A 27,077-nucleotide genomic window follows, 5' to 3' on the forward strand; every position below is an offset into this window, starting at 1 on the left:
AGTCCCATTGCATGGCATCTTGGGCAAGTGTCTTCTACTACAGTTCTGGGCTGACCAGTGCTTTGTGAGTGAATTTGGTAGATGGAAAATGTGTGGAATCCCATTGTATATGTGTGTGTGTGTGTGTGTGTGTGTATTCACTGCTTGACAATGGGTGTTGGTTTGTTTACATCCTCTAAATTAGTTGTCTGGCAAAAGAGGCTGACAGAATAAATACAAACTTAAAAATAAGAACTGGAGTGGATTTGTTTATGAAAACCATTGGTTCTCAACCTTTTTAATATCTGTGCCAGATCCAAAACCTGGAATTTTTTCAGGGACTAGCATCAACGGAAAGTAAAATACAAGTCAACTATAGGAAAATCTATTATATTTATTGAGGGAAGGCTTTCGAAGGCTGCGAGAAGGATGCTTGAATTGCTGGCCTAAACCCTTAAATTCAGTGCCCCACCATGGCTGCAGTCCAATGACTGAGACAAATAAATGAAGGCCATCATTTATAGTTTATGGTTAGTAATGCTTATATCTTGATGACAGAAAGGAGAGAAATAATTTTTGAAAAAAGGCACATTTCTGTGTTTCAAATCCTGCCATGATTTCCAAAGTGAATTAAATACCAGTGAAATATGGACTTATTTAATCAGCTGTAATTTTTCTCAAAAAAAAAAGAAAAAAAAAAGGAAAATGTTGGCCTCATTCCAATGTTATACACCATAATTGCTAAAATATTATTTGTCCCTTTAGTTTGAATGTAATTATTACTTCTTTTTTTTTTCCCCTTTAATAATATCCATGTAGATGAATAGTATTTTGTTTTCTTTACACTCAATGGATTTTTGTCTGTATATCACCATTATAAAACAGCTGCATTTTATTGGTCATGTGAACACCATTGTATTCTAATCTTTATAGGCTAAAATACACTGGTCATGATATTTCAGAAAGTCAATAATTGCTAATAACCTGTAGGGGAGTTGTTACGGAACTATTCATCTGTGACTGATAAACTGGTAATTTGGTTTTTATCATTGAAAAAGAAATGTTGCTAAGATAGTTATTTGATGAACTTTTCAACAGACAGGTATATTGTGAAAGAACTATTGCAGAAAATATTGTTAGTTGCATTCATAGTGAATTGATAGCTTTTGGGAACTTTTAAATTATATTTAACTCAGTGTAAATGAAAATGTTATTTATTTTATTTTATTTTATTTCATTTCTAAATACAATATCAAGCAAATGTTAGTTTCATTGAACTGGAAAAGAAGAAAAAAAAATTACAGTTTTTATGGTTGTACACAGTATCTGAAGTGAATTGCATTCTTGTTGCTTGGAATCGCGTATAGCTTTAGCAATTTTGAGTGATTATTTCTCATGAGCTCTTTCAGTATGTACATCACACAGATTTTATTGTTGGAAATAAACTTGGATTATGTATAGCTTCTTCCAAACTGTTCTATTTACTCCTAAATTTTGTTTTGACACATTGAAATTATAATCAGCATTTTGCTCGTCATAGTTTTCAAATATTTCTTCTATATTATTATTATTATTATTATATTATTATTATTTAAACAAGCAGTGATTTGGTTTCTCTTTTTTCTTTCCTTGTTAGAATAACTTTCCCTCATAAACTTTGGAAATTAACAATATTTTCTTTATATCATCCATCTTTGAATAATACTTTCTTGTGTAAACACAGTTCCTGCTTCTGTATAACGAGGATAAAAAGTTTAATTAGAAGCCAGCTGCAGATACTTAGGTTTCAATGTGTAGTATATCAACATAATTGTGTATGGTTTAGTCTTATATAAATTTAAAGCCAATTGTCTTTAGCAAAATATATTCCTGGTTATTTTATATTGTGGCAGCATAGAGAAGGAACAATATGAACAGGTAACGGGATTTATGTGTTCATGCTTATTTTAATCTAACACCTTTAATTTTAATTAATGACTGAAATCAAAATCAAAATCGCAGACGTGGCCAATGACAGTACTCCCTGATTGGCACTCGTGCCAGTGGAACGTTAAAAGCACATCCAAGTGTGATTGTTGTCAGGACCACAGATTGGCTCCCATGCTGGTGGCATGTAAAAAGCACCATTCGAGTATGATCGTTACCAGTGCTGCCGGACTGGCTCCCATGCAGGTAGCATGTAAAAAACACCTTTTGAGCGTGGTCATTGCCAGAACTGCCTGACCTGCCCTCATGCCAATGTCACGTAAAAACACCCACTACACTCTCGGAGTGGTTGGCATTAGGAAGGGCATTCAGCTGTAGAAATAGAAACTTTGCCAGATCAGATTGAGCCTGGTGCAGCTTAAGCTCGCCAATTTTCAGCCAAACCGTCCAACCCATGCCAGCATGGAAAGCGGACGTTAAACAATGATGATGATGATGACTGAAAGAGTATGGCTGCAGATACAAACAACAGAAATAGGGTTCTTCTAAAGGGTCCCTGGAGTGATGTTTCTCGACATGGTGTGTAGCTCAGTGATTAAGGTATTTCTCTAGGTCAAGCCTCCACTTCTCTGCATTGAAAGGTCACAGCTTTGGTTAAAATGTCGCAGGAAAAGATCATAAGGCTGGAGACTTAGGAGAAGACTAAGAAGGAAATGGTTGGACAATATCCATAGTCTCAGTTGCTCATGTTTGGGAATCCTGCAAGAAAGTTGCTTTTGATAGGACCGTTTGGAGGAGGTGCCTGAGGATTCTACCCCACCCCTAATCCCTGCAGACAGAGAAAGTGTATGGATGGATCTAGAGTAAAATTCTTCCAAACTACATCAAACAATGTGAACAAGTAGATTCCCAAATACAAAATAGTCTTTGAATATTAGAATTGGTTTGAAATTTTGGCACAAGGCCAGCAATTTCAGGGGAGGGGTAAACTAATTACATCAACCCCAGCGCCCAACTGCTACTTATTTTATCAATCCTGAAAGAATGAAGGGCAAAGTTGACTTTGGCGGAATTTGAACTCAGAATACAAAGAGGGACAACATATTGCTAAGCACTTTGCCCAGCATGCAAAATTATATTATTATTATTAAGCTTACTAACTGGAATCAAAACATTCCATACTACCAGATTGATAACAGTTACCGGTATTTTTTTTTTTATCTTAGTAATGGTGTTGGCTAAATGGATAGATCTGCTGATATGAAGCACCAATACAAACGGACAGTTTATTGACCAGATAGAACTGGATGAGATGTAGACTCTCTGAGCCGCATTGCAGGCAACTCGTGTAGGAGTGGGGGCAGTCACTAAAAATGAAAGCTGATCCAGGATATCAAACTTTCTTTAATCCTCCTGTAAAAACCTTATAAATCCTGCTGGTATGGGTCAGGTAGGGTTTATCGAGGCAGATTTTCTATAGCCAGATGCTTTTACTGTTGCTAACCCTCACCTATTTCCAAGGAAGCTAATATTTCCCACCCTCTTAGTGAAGATACATGGCTTAGTAGTTAGAGTATTGGGCTTATAATCATAAGGTCATGAGTTCAATTCCAAGCAGTCCATTGTCTTTGAGCAAGACACTTTATTTCATGTTGCTCCAGTCTACTCATCTGGCAAAATATGGGCAGTACTTGTAATTCATGAGGGTCAGCCTTGTCACATTGTGCCATGCTGAATCTCACAGGATTCAGCCTGACACTATGTTACAGGTACGCATGTTAATTTGCATGTTAATTTGTTGACCAAGCTGTTCTGTTGACTGGATTAACTTGAACCCTCTTTGTAACCAATGGGGTGCCAGTTGATATTACCCCATAACCAGACATGTTTCTGTAGAACATTGGAAAGGAATGACACTGCTTGTATGACAGTGACACTCATTTACAACTGTCATGTGATGTGAAAACAAGGAGATACATGCACACATGATGGGCCTCTTTCCATTTTCATCTCTCAAATTCATTCACAAAGCTCTGACTGGCCCAGAGCCATAAGAGAGGATACTTGCTCAAGGTTCCACACTGTAGGACCAAACCCCAAATCATGTGGTTGTGAAGAGCAGAATTTCTTAACAACACAGCCACATCTGAATACATCTAAAAATGTAATAGAGGAAATAATTATTATCACAAAGCCTTGTGGGGTGGATTTGGTTGATGGAAACTGAAAAAAGCACATCGTGTATGTGTGTGTGTGTGTGTGTGTGTGTGTGTGTCCTCCACCACTGCTTGACAAAAGAGACCAGTAGAATAAATTCCTGGTTTAAAAAAAAAAAGTAGTAGGGTTGATTTGTTTGATTAAAATTCTTTCAGATGGTACCCCAGCATGGCCACAGTCTGATGATTGAAACAAGTAAAAGATAAAAAATAAAAATAGTACAATGAAAATATGGGAAGAAAAAAAACAATAAAATAATTTGCTTGCTCAGAACAAACGAGCCTCATTATCATTTGTGTGTGAGTCCGTGTATTGAATTGCTTGCACATTCCAAAAAAAATTAGAGCTGGCTGTTTTTGCTAATATTATCTTCATGCTATTTTATGAAGCTGTAAGATTGCCACTTAATATTTCAAAAGAGTTATTTTTCATCTCATTGGAAATTTATATGAAGCTGGAAAATGTCTGAATTAAAATTAAACCTGATTTTGGATCTCTTTTTTTTTTTTTTAAAAAAAAAAGGGAAAATGGTGTTCTGGAAACAGTTTCTTATCTAAGTAATAATTTTGGACATAATTTATGACAAATTCAGAATTGAGATAAGTTATTTTTTATTGCTGTGGATATAAGTTATTTATTATTGCACGTAAAAAGCACCCACTACACTCTCGGGGTGGTTGGCATTAGGAAGGGCATTCAGCTGTAGAAACATTGCCAGATCGGATTTGAGCCTGGTGCAGCCTTCTGGCTTACCAGCCCTCAGTCAAACTGTCCAAGCATAGAAAGTAGACGTTAAACAATGACGACGATGATGATGATGTTGATGTTCTTCTTGAGTACATACTTAGTATTTTATATCCAGTATTATGATCTCTGGTGTAAAATATCTTATACAGGATGTTAGTACTTCCAAATAGAGCTGATTTGTGTGCGGTTCCAGCATTAGCTGTTATATTTAGGTCATTGAGGCATGTGAGCTTGTTACAAATGGAGCCATGAACTCCAAGTTCCTACTGGTACATCTTTAGTTTATGTATTTCATTTTCTTTCGTAGATTTTCTATCAAAGCTCTGACTAATCAATATTTCTCTGCTTCTTGCTAGATATATTATGGTTGTTTGGAATGGCTACATTTATAATGTAGCACTTCTGTTATCTCTTTCTCTACTGCAACAATGTTTGATTGATGGTACTCTATCACTGTATCTATATTTTAAAATCCCACAAGATTTTTTTTACATGTTCATTCATTCTTTAACACTCTGTCAGATGTCTATATATATATATATATATATATTATATATATATATATATATATATGTATGTATGTATGTTGGTATCATTTCTGGTCTATCTTGAAACCATATTGTTTTGATAAGCACCAGTACAAATGTAAGCACACTTTATCATGATATTTTTTTACAATCTCACTTTACGACCATTTTACAGACATTTATAATATGGGTTGCAGTCTCCATCTCCTTGCCAAATATAACCTATATTTATCCAATTTTGTCTGGCTCTGTATAGGCTTTTTCACAGAATTTATTTGATGGGATTGGTTCTGGGCTGAAAGTATTAGTTTTCTGTTACCTTTTCTCAGTCAGTCTCATGACTTTTTCTTTCTTTCTTTTACCCTTTCTCTTTGTGTCTCTTCCAAATTAGTCATGTAGGAATATAGGAATATATTGCATATTTGCTTTGCTTATCTGCCTTGGTTTTCTCCTTGTATACATTCTTGTTCTTTGAATTTTCTTTAACCAGGTCACAATTTTCTGCGATATTCTGCAAGGATTGTTCATTGGCAATCATTCTTCATTGCTGATTGGTCTATATTCTTCTGTTGTATGTACAAGTGGACCTGTTGTACACACACTTGTTGTTGCAATACATTGTACTTTATCAACTTCTGAATATTTTTATTGAGGTTTTCAGTTTCTTTCATAGTTCATTATCAGCCAATGGATTGACAGAGTAAAGTTGACAGCAAAATTGATGAGAAATTTGAACAATGAAATCAAGAATAATCATTCATACATGGAGATTGCTCCATGTTCACAGATGATTGCTGTCTCTTTGTGCTTCCTTGTTGTCAATGGCATTTATGACTTTCCATCCATGACCTCTCAGATGACTAATCAGTCCTGCAGATTTGTAACTGTGCTTCCGAATGGTTTGTTTTGCACACATTATCATTCTTCCATTGCCATAATTCTTTCAGTAGATGGAATGACTAATGATGTCAGCATAAAGAGACATGTGTACATCGTTGGATTACAAAGACAGATGGTTGCAGAACAGGAGTACCCTTCTCTGGGTCTCCATGATGAGTACCTTGTGACAAGTCAAAGTGAAATGACCACATAAACACACACGCACTCAAATGCGTACTTGTATCCATGCATGCAAGCATAATTCTGTGATTGGTTAGGTGCAGCAGTAGCCATTTAGTTGCAAGGTCTGCTCTGCAAAGACATACTTCTAGGATCTATTCTGCTGTGCAGTATCTTGAGATTGCCTTTCTTCCTGTAGCCTCATGTTGGGAGTGAAATGTCATAGGAGTGAAATCAGGTTGACAGAAACTATATTGAAGCTCTTTGGAAGGACCTCTAAGTATATTTGTGTTGTAATCATCATTATCAAGCATTTGTTTTCCATGCTGGCATGGGTTGGATGGTTTGACAGGAGCTGGTAAGCCAGAGGTCTGTACTAGGTTCTAGTCATCTGTTTTGATATGGTTTCTATGCTTGAATGCCCTTCCTAACACCTATCACTTTACAGTCTGTACTGGCCACTTTCTATGTGATGCTCTTTTACATGGAGCTGGCATGGTGATTCCAGCTTAATCCGTTACCTAGTTTAACATCACTACCACCTGGCTCTTCGGTTCATTTAACAGAGTCCAGTCTGTTTCAAGTATTCAGAGCAGTTCTTCAGTTTGAAAATAAACCATTAGTCATGCCTTCTTCCTCCTTTTCTTTCACCATTTATAGAAAAAAAAGAGGCTTATTGGCACTGTTCTTCCTACTCTGATTGCATATGAACACACGAATATAAGCACGCATACATATATATATATACATGCATGTTTACATTCATATGTACATGCAAGATTACATGTATACATCCATACATACACAGATGTATGCCAATTATCGACTTGCCATGCCATTTGCTAACACTTTAGTTCTCGTGCAGGCAATGCAGATTGCTAAAACTCTCTCTCTCCTCTATGTGAATTGATTTATTTGTAAGGTTTTTTTTAAAACCCTTTTGATAAATGTATTTGTAAATACACATTTGCATGTTCCCATTCTGGAAGCTACTTATAAAATGCTCAGCCGTTCTTCCTCTTGTAGCTGAAAATAACTGACCTACTCCTGCCCCCATCGATCCTTTTACTTTTCTCCTACTTTCATCCTTCATTTCCTCTCTTCACTCCTCTATCTTTTCTCGTTCCTTATTTTATTTTGTTTCTTATCTTCACTCATCTTTTCACTGGAGTCTTATCTTTAATCATCTCTTATCTCTCATGTCTTATTGTCTCTCATATTGTCACTCGTTTCTTACCATCACTCGTCTATCTCTTCACTCAATATTTTCACTATTACTGTCTCCCATTTCCCTTTTCATGTGTAACAAACGTCCATGACATACTGTTCTGTAAAACTCTCTTAATCACCGCATGAAATAAATTTTAAAAAAACTTTAGGAAACTTGATGCTTCACTGAAATCATGATTTGAGACAAAGATACAAAAAATTGTTGGTCAGAGGAAACACAATGAAGTCATGAATGGAGTAATTATTTACACTGAAAATGGATATCATATAAATTACAGGTAGGATAGGATTACCATTACACAGGTTCATGGTGAAAAATAGAAAATATATGAGTGGATTTGGTTGACGGAAACTGAAAGAAGCCCGTCGTATATATGTATGTGTGTGTATGTTTGTGTGTCTGTGTTTGCCCCCCCCCCCACATCACTTGACAACCGATGGTGGTGTGTTTACATCCCCGTAACTTAGCGGTTCGGCAAAAGATACTGGTAGAATAAGTACTAGGCTTTCAAAGAATAAGCCCTGGGGTCGATTTGCTCGACTAAAGGCAGTGCTCCAGCATGGCCACAGTCAAATGACTGAAACGAGTAAAAGAGTAAAGAGTATTGGGTTGGTCAATAATAATAACACTAGCACACGGAGGGAGAAATAGTTGTGAAATCTCTTCAAAAAGCACTGGCACCCCACATTGCTGATTTCTGCAAAATACGCCCAGCGAAGTGGTGTGGTTGCTTCAGTGAGTATCGCTGGTCGTTCTCTGCAGCAACACATCATGGTCATGTCCACAGGTTGTGGCTGAGCATGCCATTTGTTCTAGAGTCTTACTCCCACCACCACCACTACTACACACACACTATGTCTTCTGCTGCTTAACCCCTCCCTCCTTTTTTTCTTTGTTTTCTTGTAATTAAATTGTGATTCAATTTTTATGTAAATAAAACTGATTCTGTTGTAGAGAAAGAAATCACATTTGATAATGTGATCCAAATACTGTCTGGTTGGGAAAACAAAAAACAAAAGAAGGGTGGCATAGTATTCATGCTTGACGTGACTTAGATCATAGATTGGCTTGATCTGTGTATGACATGACCCCCACCTCCTGGCCACAGCATAAACTAGGATTAGATATCATTGACTTTAGTGCATTTGCCAACCTACAGAACAGTGATGTAGTGAACAGGTGTGTTGAAACCCTGGGCATTGAATTCCAGACCCCAAGAAATTCAGAGCAGTGGCAGATGATTGGAATAAAAATGCTTGTTGAAGCATGATGTAAATATAATGGTTTCACATTTTGAGGGGAGGGGAAAGTTGGTTACATCAAGCCCAGTAATAGACTAGTACTAATTTTATTGATAATGAAAGGTAAGGTTGACTGCAGCAGAATTTGAACTCAAAATGTGAAGACAGACAGACGAAATGCTGTTAACCACTTTGCCTGGTGTGTTAACAGTTCTACCAACTTACCACAGTCATGATGTAAATAATGATAATAACAATAAACATAGAAAAACAAGGTTAATAGTGTAATAAATCTTTACTATTCTAGTAATGGTTCATTTGTAAAATATAGAAATATGAGAACTTAGATTTATTTTTTTAAGAACAAAAAAACAAGCTAAAAAAAAAAAGCAGGTGTTAAATTCAGTTTTTTTTGTTTTTAAGATTTTATTTGAAGATATAGAAAATGCTAGCTAATTTTTTTTTTTTTTTGTTATCTGGATGCAATCATTTCCAAATTATCTTGAAATGCTATGTGGGTGTGTATTTTGATAAATCAATAGAATGCCAGTGTGTTATCTGAAAATTGCTTTGGCTTACTTCTTGTGAGAAGAAGAAGAAAAACATACTGTTTCAAGCAAGAATATGGCTGAGAGAATGCAAATCTTTTAGTTCTAAATATTTAAAAAAAATTTCATTTATTTTTTTTAATGTTTTGATAATTTTAGAAGAATTAATTGAAATATCATTCATTGCCAGCTCAATAAAATGTATTTCTGGCTTCTTAAATAGGTCTTTCTTTATAAGAATCACGACAATAAGCTAATAAAATGCTCTAATATTCAGTTTTAAAGCTGTTAATATTTCCAAAATTTATAACTAGTTTCTTGATAGCTCAAGTAATTTTTTATAAATTGTATTTATCTAATTTGAACAATGGAAGAAAAAGTAATGAAAATCATAGTTTATGGATAGACAAATTTATAGGAATTATGTAAACTAATTTGGGAATTCAGAAGAAGATAAAAATACAAAGCAAATCATAGATATTACTTTTATTGTTCACATCAGTCTGCAACTCCGTCTCTGTTCATTTACTCTGAAGAATGCTCAGAGGAATTACTATCTCACAAACCAATCTGGTATGCAGAATATTGGCTTGTCTAACTATGACATCTGACAGGCACAGATGTCGCTGCATGTGCTAAGAAGCTTTCTTGGCAACCATTTAGTTTCTACACGGCAGCTTGGACACGTGTCTTCTACTATTGTCCCAGCTGACCAATGCCTTGTGAGTGAATTTGGTAGATGAAAACTATGTGGAATCCTCTTCTACATATATGTGTGTGTGTGGTAGTGTTTGTCCATTAATGCTTGATATTGTACCTCTGAAACAGCCGTAGATGATATCCTTTACCTGAATTCACCTGAATCTGTATATATTTATTTTATCCACCTATTTACCTCTGAATTTTTAAATTTTGAACTCTCATCCGACATTTCGTATAAACATCAAATTCTTAATCGATTCGAATAGTTCCTTTTGGAAGCCCTTATCTAGAATTTTTATCTCTTTATTTGTCACTCCTCCATTCGCTACCTGGACCCAACGTACATGATGCATAGTTTTCACATATAACTTTTAACTGTAATTTTGTTCACTGATTTATAGATTTAGATGTATATTTATTTCGTTGTGTTTTAAATTATGTTTTGGAATTTGTATTGATGGCCTAGATATGTTCCTTTTCTAATTCCCCTTATCCTTATATATATATATATATACATATAGTGTATGTACATGTGTATATTTATATAATGTATGTATATGTGTGTGTGTATAATGTATGTATGTGTGTGTATATATGTATGTATATGTGAATATATAATGTATGTATATGTGTATATATATGTGTGTGTGTGTATATGTGTATATATATACATATATATATACACATATACATATATATATATATATATATGTGTGTGTGTGTGCGCAATATATATACATATATATATATATAATATATTGGTTTTATTTTTCCAATTTCTAACTTGGCTTGATTTGAAATAAACTAAATAAATATCAGTATTCTATCATTTAGTTGAAGATATTTTGGAGTTTTTTTTTGTTTTGTTTTCTGTTTTTGGTGGGGCTTCTTCATTTTTGTAAAGTAAGGCAATAAAAATTTTTAAATGTACTTCTTTGTTTTTTAAATTATTATTTTTTTTGGCTCCTTCCTTTCCATTGCTCTAAAAGGTTTTCAATTCTTTCCTGTTTTTAACCTGAACCAACTAATGGTAGTTATAGACGGCAGATACAACCAAATCTAAGTTTAAAATACTCAAATCAACTTCCACTTATGAATATGTCTTCGCAGTACACTCTACTTGCTTCTTAAAAAATTTATCATCACCTTTTCAAAACATCGTCTTGTCTCTTCATATGTCAAATGTATTTCCTGAATGATTTAGTGATTCTTATTTTTTTGTTTTGTTTCTTTCATATATAAGCTTGAAATCAATACTGAAATAAAATCCCTACCACAAGAGACTCTCTACAAGATTGCTCAGCCTACTAGAAATAGCAACCCACTTCCTCTTTTACTTGACCTTTGTATCACATGGAATACATAGGATGTATTCCCCTGGTGTCCATGCATTGTATATGATACACGTCATCAATTTTTTTCAGCCATCAGACTAACTTGTGACTTATGAAAAAGAAAACTTCATATTACATAGAGTGTATGAAACACGAGTTAACTAAAAGTGTGGAAATACACTTGGACATTGAGGACAAACTTATGAAAATGCTTTGGACAAAGGATTAAATCTCCCTCAGATCTCATTTTATTGTCTTGAAAATGAGATACATTGGGAAATGTAGTCCTAGATACCCTGTCTTAAGATGGAATGGTCACGGCTACACAGCCTTTCATCAAGAATTTGCTTGATCAAGGCTAAGATGGGATTTTATCTTTTGTCTTTGACTTGTTTCACTCATTGGATTGTGGCCATTACTGGGTCACCACCTTAAAGGGTTTTTCTAGTTGAACAGATTGATCTCAGTATTTATATTTTTCCACACGGTTGTAAATTGTAAAACATAACTGTCACCACAACTACATGAACCTGAAGATTGCATAGTTTAATGCATGAAAGTACTAGTTCAATCAGAATGGACATATAATATTCTATCATTTCATCATATATTATCTTATTTTAAGATTGTAAATAAAACATGGAAACCAAAGTTGGAATTTCTTTGAGTAATATATATAGATGATAAGAAAATGGAGGAAAAACAATGAGAAGTGTGTTTTGATGCTAAAACGCTATTATCTAATTAGTTAAGCAAGAATGAGTTTACAGCTGTTTCTGTGTACCATACTGAGGTAAATATGTATTTACCTCGTTGCAAATGGTAGACGTCATCAGAACAAAGAAAGCAGAGATAGACAAAGAGGAGACTAGAGTGAAAGATAGAGAGAGAAACCAGAAAAGAAAGTTACTGTGGTAATTACCAGGACTGCCTTTGGATACATCTATCCCTTAGAGGGTTTAAATACCTTATATATATATATAATGGAGAAATTGCACAAAATGTATAAATGTATGATGAGTAAAGTGCTGGCACAGTTTCGATTACCTGTTGTTATCCATAGATTTACTGCAGGAACTTTGTAGTGGCAGTTGGGGTAACAGTATTAATAAAATAGGAAATGTAATGTATATTAGATTTTATTGGGTACATGTTTCAACTCGTTCTGGGTCTCTTCAATAAAAAATCTCACTAGAGATTTCTTGAGTTGGCTTATGTACTACTATACGTCCACCTAATTCAAGAATGAGTAAAATCAGAGAAAAATTATTGAAATACAAAAAGTTCAAATATGAACGTGGAAAGTATTTAGAGAAAATGACGTGATCAACTTTTGCTGTTGTAACTGTTAAGAGAAAGAAAAGGAAGGAGAAGTTGAATGGAATATAATACTTAGACGAATATATATACATACATACATATACTTACATGCACACACAGTTTCTGTCAATCAAGTTCAGTCACTAGACATTGATTGGGTTGAAGTTATAGAAGACACTTGTCCAAGGTACCATGCAGTGGGACTGAATCCAGTACCATGTGGATGTAAATCAAGTTTCTTAACCACACATCCATATTTGCACTTATTTTACAACAGTTATAAATGTTTAGAAGAACAAGCAATTTTAAGTTTCTTAACCACACATCCATATCTGCACTTATTTTACAACAGTTATAAATGTTTAGAAGAACAAGCAATTTTAACTTTTTTCTTTTTGTTATTGCAGGAGCATTAAACTACATATAATAATAATAATAATAATAATAATTAGATTGCAGACAAAATGTGCACTGAACTCTGTTCTATATTGCTTGCTTTAGAAATTTTAAATCTATTATTTATGATTGCATCCTTCCCAATGTAATGAGATCTAGTCGGTCTGACTAGTGTCTGTCCTCTTATCTTGCTTCAATCTCATGTCATTTGCATACTTTAATAGAAATGATTTGAGCAGCTGACTAGAGTATTATATGCATTGATTGGTGCTTACAAGAGAGGAACGATCGCATTGGAATTGGCATCCGATGAGAATGGATTGTGTTGTGTATGCCGGGTGAAAAACTAATGTGAAGTGGATAGAAAAGTGATAGGTGGTGAGATGAAGAATAGGATAAGGTAATTAGATAAGAAAGGAAAAATAAAACAAGTTAGGAGTCTGTGATCAGAATGATGAAGGACGGAGGTGGGTGGAGAGCTGCTATCATATAAACATGCCAGTTCATGCTGGTTGGTATGGAAAAAATAAGTTAAAGGCCATTGGTGATAGTGATTACTCTACATGTCTGATGTCTTAGAATCTAGTTTTGGTTTTTAAATCAAATTGTGATTTTTATCTGGTTCATCATAAGATTAGATTTGTACAGGTTAGAGGAAAGTGGAATTGATGGTATTCATGCTTTCCCTTAGCTCTGTAATATCATCTGCTACAGATTTAACATAATGAGTTGTGTAATATGGAAGGTGCAGGCATGGCTGTGTGGTTAAGAAGTTCGCTTTACACCCACATGATTTCAGGTTCAGTCCTAATGCATGGCACCTTGGGCAAATATCTTCTTTTACAGCCCTGGACCAACCTTTGTGAGTGAATTTCATAGACTGAAACTGTGTGGAAGCTTGTCATATATGTGTGTGTGTGTGTTTTTATATTTGACGAGTGTCGACACTATTTGGTAGGTGATATTGGTGTGTTTACACTTCCATAACTTAGCATCTTGGCAGGAGAGATTAATGGAAAAGTACCAGACTTAGCTAAATTAGTATTGGGGGTGGGGTCGATTTGTTTGACTAAACCCTTCATGGCTGCAGTCCAATGGCTGAAACAAAAGAAGATAAAAGAAGACAAAGATAGAAAAGTGATTCTGTGGCATTCATGCTTTCCCATTGGCATTAGAATATACGAGTAAGCTGAATAAACAACCACCATTAGAAATTCAACCAAATTTTGTTGGCTTGCTATTTGTGTATCGCCTCCATCATTTTTACACTTGTGGTTTGGCTTAAAATACTGAGTCAGAGATTAATTTTATTAACAATGCATTACTTACAAGATATATGTATTAGTTAGTTAACGATGTTCTAAATTTAGGTAGTTCAGTGCATACATTATCATAAACAGCTGCAATTTCATTTATCTTTCAAATATTAACATACAGTAACTGTCTGATATAATATATATATATATATATATATATATATATATATATATATATATATATATATATATATATATATCATTCAACATCAATTTTATTGTTAACATTTGTTGGTTTTCTTCCTCTTAAGATTTTAAGTTTTGTTATAAAAGCAACTTTGTTTTAGTTTAACAAAAAGACTAAAAAAAAAAAAACACCACCTTTTTGTTTGATCACTGATTAATTACTCTCTACCTCTTGGTGGAAGTATTGATCTCTATATTATCTTCTGTGTCTTTGTTATCATTGACCACCAATAGAAAGGATGTTCTACCAGTCAATAACCATGTTTTCTTGTCTTCCCCTTGTTTCAGTCATGCTGCTGTCTCTCTTCATACAACATACTTCCTCTCTCCCTCTCTCTCTCTCTCTCCCTTTCTTGTATGGTTTATATGATTAGCCATTTTTACTACTATTATTATTAATAATAATAATAATATTGCTGTAGTTTGAATCCTGCTGTATAAAATCTCATCATCTTCATATTCTTTATGGTGCCTGGCATTCATTGCTATTGTTGGAATATGCTGCTGTCTATTGAAATAGTGTACTAATGGATTCCCAAGTTGGCTCTGATATTCCTTGCCATTTCTTTTTCCTGTATAGCTTTTACATTTTATATTTTCCCTGCTGTTTTAGATATTTTTGTCTAGCATCATTTTAAGTATATTACACACACACACACACAAGTATATATATGTGTGTGTGTGTTTGATTTTTTTTACTTGTTTCAGTTATTAGACTGCAGCCATGCTGAAGTACTGCCTTGGAGAATTTTAGTTGAATGAACTGTGCCTACCCCACCCCAGTACTTTTTATTTTTTAAACCTGGTCCTTATTCTGTCGGTCTGTTTTGCCAAACTGCTAAGTTACAGGGATGTAAACACACCAATACTAGTTGTCAATTTGTGGTGGGGGACAAACACAGACACAAACACATACACACACACACACACACACATATACATGACGGGCTTCTTTCAGTTTCTATCTACCAAATCCACTTACAAGGTTTTGGTTGGCCTGAGGCTATAGTAGAAGACACTTGCTCAAGGTGCCATGCAGTAGGACTGAACCCAGAACCATGTGGTTGGGAAGCAAGCTTCTTATTCCTTAACGTCCATTTTCCATTGGCATGGGTTAGGGAAAATGGATGTTAAATGTTGATGATGACGATGGTGCATATATATATATATATATATATATATATATATATATATATATATATATACACACACACATATACATACATACAATATTTCCATTATGTCCTTTCTATTGTATCAAAATTTCATGCACATTTATTTAAGTTAAAGAAGTTATCAAAAATTGAAACTCATCAGTGACTTTTGGGACACCCTGTGTGTGTATATGTATATTATATATATATATATATATATATATATATATATATATATAATATATATATAAATAAAATGAGTAGATGGACACCCGATAACTGATGAAGGGTCGTTTTTTATGTTACTTGTCTTGTTTTCCATTTGTTTCTCTTTTTTTTTGCATGCCAAAGTTTGTCTTCATATTTCATGTTGTTTACCCTGTACCCATATATGCATATATATATATATAAATATACATACATTATATATATATATATATATATATATATATATATATATACATATATATATGTATGTACATATATGTATGTATCAAAATCAAATCAACTGGAAATTGTAGTTGTGACCCATGTGCTGGTAGCACAAAAAAAGTACCATCCACTCTTGAGTGGTTGGCATTAGGAAGGGCATCCAGCTGTAGAAACACTGCCAGATTAGACTGGAGCCTGGTGCAGCCTCCTGGCTTCCCAGACCCCAGTCGAATTGTCCAACCCATGCTAGCATGGAAAATGGACATTAAACGATGATGATGATGATAAATAAGGTTAAAACGCGTCCTCTTAAGACACATCTGCTTACTTCAATATTCCAAATCTCTGTGTAGATGTTACATTTGTGTGAGGTATGCAGAAGAGTTGAAAAGTACTGGAAAATATTTTCTGCCAAGTAATAATATAAAAACAGGAGATTGGGAAGTTTTTTGGTATTGTTTATTTATTTATTTGTGTTTCATTTGCTAATAGGAATTTACAAAGTTGTACATGTATTGGAAAACATATAAGATACGTCTTATTGGAAATTCTACAGACAGGAAAATCAAATAATATCATTTGATTTCTGTCAGAGGATGTCTTACATGTTTTCTCCTACATGTACGATTTTGTAACTCTTATTAGCAAATGAAACATGTGTAATGGCGAATAAATAATACCAAAACTTTTTCCAATTTCCTGTTTTGATGTGTGTGTGTGTCCCTCCATCACTACTTGACAATTCTTGATGGTGTATTTATGTCCCTGTAACTTAGCATTTTGGCAAAAGAGACTGAATAAATAACAAGGTTTAAAAATACAGAAAAAAAAATGGGTGGGGGGGGTTGATTTGTTTGACTAAAGTTCTTGAAGGTGGTGCCCCAGCATGGCTGCAGTCTAATGACTGAAACGAGTAAAAGATGAAAGATACCATCATTCAACATTCATGTTCCATGCTGGCATCGGTTGGATGGTTTGACAGGATCTGATATGTCCAAGGACTGCATCATGCTCCCGTGCCTGCTTTGGAATTCTTTCTATGACTGGATGCTCTTCCTGATGCTAACCATTCTACCACATGCAAAGAGTGTTTTTCTTTCTTGCCACCAGCACTAGACAGGTCACCATGTATCTGGCAAGAGTATGAGACCCAAGAGATCAGCTTTATACTAGGATATGAGGGTTATAAGTTGGGTAAAAGCGTGAGAGAAGTTTTGGCAGTGGAGTGTGAATGTGTGTAGGGGCAGAGCTGAGCCGGTTTGTTGTTGAAATGGAGCTGCATATGTACTCATATTTTAGGAGTGAGAGAAGGAGTGATTGAGTGGAGGTGGAGAGCAGGAGAAAAATAATAGTGATGAAGTGTTAGACTTTCAAGGTATGAAGCAGGGTAGAAATGAGTGGGGTAGAGGGACCTGGAGTATGGTGGAGAGTAGGAGATGATTGACAGTGTGGAACAGCTAAATAGTTAGGATGAAGCAACAAACAAGACGTGTGTGAGTCTGCCTACCTGTCTGCACACCTATCTGCCTATCTTCCACTGTATTAAAACTACTTAGATGCTATCAGTTTTTAAGGTCATGATTATAAAGGTCACTTGTAATATTTACACCAATTAGGTTTTATGTTATAATTATATAGATTGTGTTGTTTCTTATTGTACCTGTAAGAAAATTAATGTAATTCATCTAGCGAGAGAACTGCATGAAAACCTGCAAACTATTGGCTTATTTCTTTGTCATTAATTGTTTTTTTTTTGTTTTTATATTCATTTTAATATTTATATTTTCCCATTCTAAGTGAGGATTAAATCCAACATATTTTAAAGAGAACTGCAGGGCAAATAGCTTAATGTTGAGTAGACAAGAGAGCCAGGCAAAGTGTTTTATCTTTGTGTGGTGGTTCATGGATTTGAGTTTGGTTTCCACCATTTTCAGCTTTGCATTTCAAATCTTTGGGGATTATTAAAAACAGTTAAGGCTTCCCTGATAGATTGTCATTCACAAGTTGTTGTACACTCTGCACTAAATCAATCTGTTGCACTTGTTTGGAGTTATCAGACTGGCATGCTGCCTATAGGCTATTAAGGATTATTGTGGTTGTTGAACCTGCTAGAAATAGCTGTTGAGTCTCATTGTAAGTTTAAATAATGAAAGAGATGTGAGAATCCAGAACAATGTAGTGTTGGATACATTATGCTTCAATCAAAATATAAACAGCTTTTCTTATTGATCACAGCTAGAAAATATAGCATTAACATTTTCAGAAATAAATATACGAGGGTGAGTCAAACAGTAATGCCATTTTGTTTAGGACAGGTATAATTACCAACACAGGAACATGTATCATACATCAAAATGAAGCTGGTCCTCTGTGGATCACTTCCTTACTTCTCAACAAAGTCACAACCATAGCAGAAAAAACTCACCTAAGGTGCCCCATGGTGAGACTGAACTCAGAGCAAACTTCTTATTACACAGCCGCTTCTGCGCCTATATTAACTATTTATGGAAATCTTACAAAACATATAAATTTTTAAAATCTTTGATTTTATATTCTTTTGGTTATATGATGCCACTATCTTGCATAATTAAACCTCGTCCTGTTTTGTACAGGCTATCATTATAGCCACGGACTAAAGGAGGAAATCTTCTGAAGAAACAATAATTTGTGGCAGTGTTGAAGATGAATGTTTGCTTAGAATTTGGCCCCAAAGTGTAAAGACCACAGCTAACACCTGCCATAATCTGGGTCTTGCTTGTGGGAAACATTTGTAGTTATTTGAGATAATATCACAAGTAACATGCTTTAAAAAAAATGTTCTTGCAAGCAGCTTTCATGATTATGTTAAATATCTTTGAAAGCAGCACCAAGGAGACATTAAGACTAGGTTATCAATTATTGTTAATTACTTTTCACATTTTAAATACACCTCAACATTTATCAGATTCAGAATGCTATTGGGAGATGCTTTTCAATATTTTAAGTGTCAACACTGTAATTCATATCATGATAGCTCTTTTCAGATCAAACTTATTAAACCTCCATTTAATTTATTTAATTCATCAACTGGCAACAGAGCAATGTAATTACTGAAGATGGTTAATTTCATTATGCTGCTATCCTATGGTAATTTTTATCCAAAATTTAATGGTTATTATTTTTCTCATAATAATTGCAATAATTGCTCCATATAAGTAGGTAAGATTGTTCAGAAATGTTTCTTTCTCTTATAATTTCTATATCCATTTTTACTGTTCTTTCTCTCTCGTGGTGTATCATTATCGTCATGCATCAGATTCTCCATCTTTACATCAGTTGAAAACATTTTCACTTAACCTAGCATCTCTGTCACTTGTGGTCATTTGTCATCTTTGTGAGGTTCAGCCTCCTGAGATCAACTTTCAAGTAACATTTCCGATATCTTCTTCCCTGGTCTTCCTCTTTCACTCACATAAAACTATAGCCAAAAGCTGACTACTTCAGTGTTCGCAAAATGATGCTTTTACATCAATCAATAATTTGTGTTTAAAACATTAACCTGTTTATTTTCCCGTCCACCAACCCTATAAATGTATGTTCTTGAGTTGTGTTTAAATGCTGTAGAAGTACATTTTAGTGGATTCTACAACCAGAATTTTCCATCTGTTGGCTTAGTTCCCATTGATAGTTTTCTGTTCCAGATTGAATTCATATCCAATGACTCATTTAATTTTTTTTCCATCCATTTTTATAAAACATGTATTGGATATACAGAGAGACAGTTTAATGTTGGTTGCTGCTTTTTACCTATGTCTTCTAAATGTCATTCAGTCTATGATAAATTCTGAATTCACTTCTCATAGAAGACTAGTTTATTCAGCTTTGTTGACCTTACTTAACAGGACTCTGGTATTTTTCATGTCCTGATTATCATTATCATTATTCGTTCGTTCATTGTTTAACGTCCGCTTTCCATGCTAGCATGGGTTGGACGGTTTGACTGAGGTCTGGCGAACCACATGGCTGCACCAGACCCCAATCTGATCTGGCAGAGTTTCTACCGCTGGATGCCCTTCCTAATGCCAACCAATCCGAGAATGTAGTGGGTGCTTTTATGTGCCACTGGCATGAGGGCCAGTCAGGTGGTATTATTATTATTGTTTAAGATGACGCACAGTATCCAATATCGTGTTGTTGATGATTAAAGATATTGTGTCTACTGGGGATTTATACTGTTTGTCAAGTCACAACAAGGACCTCAGACTGACAGTACTTTACGCAATATGCATGCAGTTCCAAGTAATGCTGATTTTTGCAATACACTTAGATTCTAGAATATTTCTAAAGTTTCCAGATGTTTTTTCAGATTGGGTGGTATTGAACCCAATGCGCCGATGACAATAGGAGTGACCTTTATGTTTGGCTCTTGTAGCTGCCACATCTTAGTGATCTCAATTCTCAGCTCTCCATATTTATCAACTTTGTCTCTTTCTTTCATGATGAGGATATGTTGATCTCCTGGCACTGCTACGTCAATTATTAGGCACTCTTGTTTGTCCCTCCTAAAGGTTACTATATCCAGCTTTTGGTGCTCTAACACCTTATCTGTCTAGAAATCAAAGTCTTTGAGGATTTTTGCCTTCCCCTTTTTGTCCATTACTTTTTCCAGTGTATGTTGGTACCAAGCACTCGTTACCTTGTATCCATACTTACGGCATAATAGCCAGTGGAGGTTTTGGGCTACCTTGTTGTGTCTGTGCAAGACTTTTACAAACACTAAAAATGTGTGTAAGTGGTATCTACTTGCAACTGAATTTGATAGATGGAATGTGTGAGAAAGCCCATCATATATGTGTGTGTTTGTCCCTTGCTACTTGACCACCTCTGTTGGTTTATATTCTGTGACTTAGTGGCTCAGTAAAAGAGATAGAAAGAATAAGTATCAGATTTTAAAATAAGCTAACTAATGCATTTGATTCATTCAACTAAAAATTCTCCAATGACTGAAATGAGTAAAAGACAATTGCAACAGTTGTTTTTCTCACTGGATGCTTTTCTAATTGCAATCACTCAATTCTGAAGTAAGAGTAAAACTTGTCTTTCCCATTACTAGGCAAACTAGAACAAATAGAATTAAGTACACTTACTCCAAGGTAAATGTTGGCAAGCGTCCAGAATTGGTAGCATGTCAGACAAAGTGCCTAGCAGCATTTCTTCTGGCTCTTTGTTCTGAGTTCAAATCCCACTGTGTGGCACCTTGGGCAAGTGTCTTCTACTACAGCCTTGGGCTGACTAAAGCCTTGTGAGTGGATTTGGTAGATGGAAACCGAAAGAAACCTGTCAAATGTGACCGCGTATGTATCGTTGGCGATTTTTTTTTTCCGTCTTCTCTTCCTTGGATCTTTCCTTTTCCTATGTTTCTGACAAAGAGCTCCGCTCGAAACGTTAAATCCTCCTTCTTTCTTTCCTTTCTTGAGCGTCCAATAACACTATATTTGTTCCTTGTCCTCGCGTTGTTGTGTTTTCTCTTTGTGTTTTCATGTTTGGATTAACTATATATATATGTATGTATTTGTGTGTCTGTGTTTCTCCTCCTATCATTGTTTGACAACTGATGTTGGTGTGTTTACGCCCACTGAACTTAGAGGTTCGGCAAAAGAGACCAATAGAGTAAGTACTAGATTTACAAAGAATAAGTCCTGGGGTGGATTTGGTTGACTAAAGGTGGTGCTCCAGCATGGCTGCAATCAAATGATTGAAACAAGTAAAAGAATATAAGAAAAGGTTTTCTTTTTGAGTGTTTATGATATAGTTGTCTGTTCTTAGTGAATTGATTACACATGACTTGTGTCTCAGATGAGTGGTTTCACTAAATTTTCTAATTCTCACAGGAAGGAAGAGATGTAAAAGTTACAACTTTTAGCTCTCGCTTCTATAATAGCAAATTTTACTGCTCTACTAAAACAAAAGAATTGGTTTTGAAATTGCAACTAAATTATAGGTAAGCTGTGTTTGTGTAGCAGAAGCGACAAAATGATTGCCCATACCATGTTGAAAGATTTCCATAATTGTATCTGATTGTGAAGAATTATTTTAAAGCTTCATGTATCTTAAATAATGTTGAGCTAAAATTGTACATACGCATGCAAAAATGATGATGATGATGATCATCATCATCATTTAATGTCCTTGTGAATGAATTTGGTTGGCAGAAACTGTGCAGAAGCCTGCCATACATACATTTGTCTATATGTATGTGTGTGTCTCTTTGTGTTTGCCCTTCACCATTTTGTGATAACTGGTGTTGGTTTGTTTACTTGTCCATAACTTAGCAGTTTGACAAAAAAGATTGACAAAATACGTACCAGATTTAAACCAATTAACTCCTGTATTTATAATATTTTGGCTAAATCCTTTGAGGTGGTACTCCAGCATGACCACAGTCTGTTGATTGAAACAAAGAAAAGCTAAACATGCATTTATATTGACTTTATCTAGTTTTTAACAGAATGTTGGAGTTGTGGATAAGATGCCTTGCTGTGGTTCATCCAGTGCTTTTCACTGAGTTTGCTTACAACAACTGCATCATCATTTAATGTCTGTTTTCCATGCTGGCATGGGTTGGTAAGCCACTCGGTTATGTTGAACTCCAATGTCTGCTTTGGCATGGTTTCTACATCTGGATGCCTTTCCTAATGCCAACCACTTCAGAATGTGCTGGATGGTTTGTTTGTTTTTTTTTTGTACCGTTGGCATTGTAGGGGTTGCAAAGTAACTTGCAAGACAAGAAAAGTATAAGAAAAAGGGAAAAGAAGAAAAACAGAAAAGCAGGTGGGCGTGTATTTGAGAAGTTGCTGTGGTTTTATGCCAAGTGTTGGGTGGCTAAAGTATGAAAGCAGGACAAGCACTGGTGCCTTGCTATAGAGAAGCTACATGGTCACTTGGACCACATCATTGATGTTGAAGGGAGTGGTTGCTGCATGTGCAGCTTCATGCAGGCCCGCACTCTGGAAAGTTGCAGTTATATGGTTAACCTTCAGTGAGGGAGGTAGGGGCCTTAGAATGTCTTTGATTGTTTCTTCACTTCGTTAAAGCTTTTATGTTAACTAATTAAATCTTTTATTTTTTTTTCCAGGTGAAAGTAAGCCTCCAAAATGCCTGCTGTAAAAGGGGATGGAATGCGGGGACTGTCAGTTTTTATATCTGACATAAGAAATTGTAAGTATCAACATTTTTCAACTTTATATTATTTTGTGAGAATTTTTTTTTTTTAATTTTGAAAACGTGTTTATTGTTAGTAATTGAAAGAAAAAAAGAGAAATCAAATGAATAAAACCCCCAGGTGCAGTTATGGCCAGGTGGTTAACGTGTTTGCCTAGCAACCACAAGGCTTTCGGTTATTTCTTACAGCACAGCTCACTGGTCAAGTATCCCTGAGTTGACCAATGTCTTGTCAATGACTGTGGTAGAAAGAAACTGAAGGATGTGTGTTACATACATCTGTGTGTATGTGTGCATGCATACATTCATGTGTATGTGAATGTGCATGAATGTGGCACCCCACAGCTGCACTTGAATGAAATGTTAACCTGTATACATTACTTGTGAGCCAATTGAGTGTGTCCATATGTGCAATTCTGCAAGAATAACACCACAATGCTAGTTATTGCCCTATTGTTTTTCTTCTACTGACCAAACTGCTGTGATCTTGTCCAGTTCTAGTCTTCCATACATTGTAAATAACATAAGGTGAATTTTGTGTGTATCTTTAGAGTTGAATTGTAAATTCCGCAGCCATGATGTTCTGGTAGTTAAATATAAATTAAACTGATGAAAACTACCAGTGAAGTCATTCTTTTTCTTTTTTCAAATATACCTAACTGTACCAAGGATCTCACACATCTTCCAATATGGCTTCCGTGCCGGTGGCACATAAAAAGCACCATTCAAACGTGATCGTTACCAGCGTCGCCTTACTGGCACTTGTGCCGGTGGCACATGAAAAACATTCGAGCGTTGTTGTTGCCAGTGCCGCTGGACTGGCTCCTGTGCAGTTGGCACGTAAAAAACACCACTTGTCTGTGGCCGTTGCCAGTACTGCCTGACTAGCCCTTGTGCTGGTGGCACGTAAAAACACTCACTACAATTTCAGAGTGGTTGGCATTAGGAAGGGCATCCAGCTGCAGAAACTCTGCCAGATCAGATTGGAGCCTGGTGCAGCCATCTGGTTCGCTATTTCTCAGTCAAATCGTCCAACCCATGCTAGCATGGAAAATGGACGTTAAACAATGATGATATATATATATATATATATATATATATATATATAATTGTATAATGTTTAGAATAAGAGGTATTTTCATTGTCTAGAATTATCAGCTATTGATAGTTGTTTAGCCCTGGGTCAGCCCTGATTGACCAGTTCCATAACCAAAAGAACTTTTCATCATTGTACTATAAAGCTTGGAATTCTGTGGAGAGTACAATTTAATTAATGATTAATTAGTCATTATGACATAGGTAAATTATTTGTAGACAAGTTTGTGACCTGATTTTCTTTGGAGATCATTAAAAAATCAATATTGGATAAATGATAGCATTGGTGAGTGTACAGTGTGTGTGTGTGTGTTATTAATGTATGAAGGTGATTATCTGGCAGAATCATTTGCATACTGGAAGAAATGCTTGGCAGCATTTCGTACGTCTCTATGTTCCGAGTTCAAACTCTTCCAAGGTCAACTTTGCCTTTCATCCTTTCAGGATCGATAAAATAAGTACCAGTTGAGTACTGGGGTCAATGTAATTGACTGACTCCTCCTTATCCTTCCAAATGCTGGCCTTGTGCCAAAATTTGAAACCAATACATAACAACTGAGTTGGCAAACTGGCAGAATTGCTAGCAAACTGGACAAAAGTGCTTAGTGGCATTTCTTTTGACTCTTTACATTCTGAGTTCAAATTCCACCAAGGTTGGACATTGCCTTTCATCTTTTTGGGCGGGTCAATAAAATATAGTACCAGAAATTTAACCCTTAAGCATTCAGATTATTTTGTCAAATGCAACACTTATTTATTCACATTCATCATCACCATTGTTTAACGTCCGCTTTCCATGCTGGTATGGGTTGGATGGTTTGACTGAGGGCTCCAGTCTGATCTGGCAATGTTTCTACAGCTGGATGCCCTTCCTAATGCCAACCACTCTGAGAGTGTAGTGGGTGCTTTTTACGTGCTACTAGCGCAGGAGCCAGTCAGGCGGCACTGGCATCGATCACGTTTAGATAATGCTTTTTACGTGCCACCTGCATGAGGGCCAGTCCAGCAGGTACTGGCATTGGCCACATTCAGATGGTGCTTTTCATGTGCCACCAGCACCGGGGGTAGTGGCATCATCTCAGCTTTGAGATTTTGATGATGTGGTTGCTTCGTTTTAGAATGACGTAGAGTAGGAGTGAGAGGCTGGATCGGGTCAGTTTGAACATAAAACAGGTAAAATATTTTGGCCTGATATGGCCAGTTTAAATGCTAAAACATTAATAAAGTACTGGGGCAAGGGGTCAATGTAGAAGGCTTGCCCCCTCCTGTCAGAATTGCTAGTCTTGTTCTAAAATTACAATATACAAATATATATATATATATATATATATATATATATAGGCATAAGAGTGGTTGTGTGGTAAGAAGCTTGTTTCCCAACCACATGGTTTTGGGTTCAATCCCACTGCATGTCTTCTACTGTAGCTTTGGGTTGATCAAAGCCATGTGAGTGCATTTGGTAGACGGAAACTGAAAGAAAGCTGTTACATATGTATGTATATTTATATCTATTTGTGTGTCTGTGTTTGTCAACCCTAACCCCACTTGACAACCAGTGATGGTGTGTTTATGTCCCCCTTAGCAGTTTGTCAAAAGAGACCAATAGGATCAATACCAGGCTTAAAAGATAAGTACTGGGGTCGATTCATTTGACTAAAAATTCAAGGCAGTGCCCCAGCATGGGCCACAATCTAATGACTGAAGCAAAAGATAAAAGATATTGTTAAAAAAACCCCAATAAATCTGCTTAATGTGTACGGATTATTTTAGTGAGGTTTAGAATACAGCTCGACTGGTGCTTAATTAGCCGGTGTTAACCCTCTATAAACAACATATTTTTCTGAGACGATGCTGTTATGAAAGTTTTGTATGACCTCCTAAAACTACTTCATCTAAAAGAAATAGCAACCGAATCTTCCTCAAACCACACACAAAAAAGGAAAATAAAGATGGGATAGTCATTGCTAGATTACTTTGGTTATATATCTGTTTGATCAGAGTGAACTAATGTTAAGCATCATCATCATCGGCAACATTGAAATCTTGTGCTTCAACTAAACAAGTACAGACATTTGATATGATCGGTTTTTTTGTTGTTGTTTTTTTTTTGTCATTAGATTCTTCATAAGGACAGAAATGGGCTGTTTTTAATTATATGCAGATCGCAGTTATTTCAGTATGTTTAATTATTTTATCAACTCTACACGGGCGGTTGACTAAATCTCATTAGAACACAAATTAGATTATGTCATAGAATAACTGCTTTGTTCCTGACTTTCTGAAAATGGAATGGGCTTGGCAAAGCCACCCCACCCACTCATCTGTTTATTTTGAAGAGTTTGGAGTTCTATTCATTGGGTTGAGACCAGTCTTTCCGCTAGAACTGATTTTATTGCTACAAAGGCACAAACATGACTACTTGGTTAAGAATTTAGATTTGTAAGTGTGTGCTTGGGATGTGACCCAA

General features: G+C 35.5%; 1 protein-coding gene across 2 annotated transcripts in view; it reads left to right on the top strand.

Moving 5' to 3' along the window:
- The window catches only part of LOC115213914 (AP-2 complex subunit alpha-2), a 173,231-nt gene that overhangs the window by 44,848 nt on the left and 101,306 nt on the right, over positions 1–27,077 (top strand). For both annotated transcript variants that reach the window (XM_029782892.2, XM_029782893.2), the window contains exon 2: positions 23,430–23,512. In XM_029782892.2, the coding sequence (XP_029638752.1) occupies positions 23,449–23,512 (64 nt within the window). In that variant the 5' untranslated portion in view covers positions 23,430–23,448. The remainder of the gene's footprint in view (positions 1–23,429; positions 23,513–27,077) is intronic.

Source organism: Octopus sinensis, linkage group LG7, assembly GCF_006345805.1.
Source record: "Octopus sinensis linkage group LG7, ASM634580v1, whole genome shotgun sequence".
Classification (NCBI taxonomy): Eukaryota; Metazoa; Mollusca; class Cephalopoda; order Octopoda; family Octopodidae; genus Octopus; species Octopus sinensis.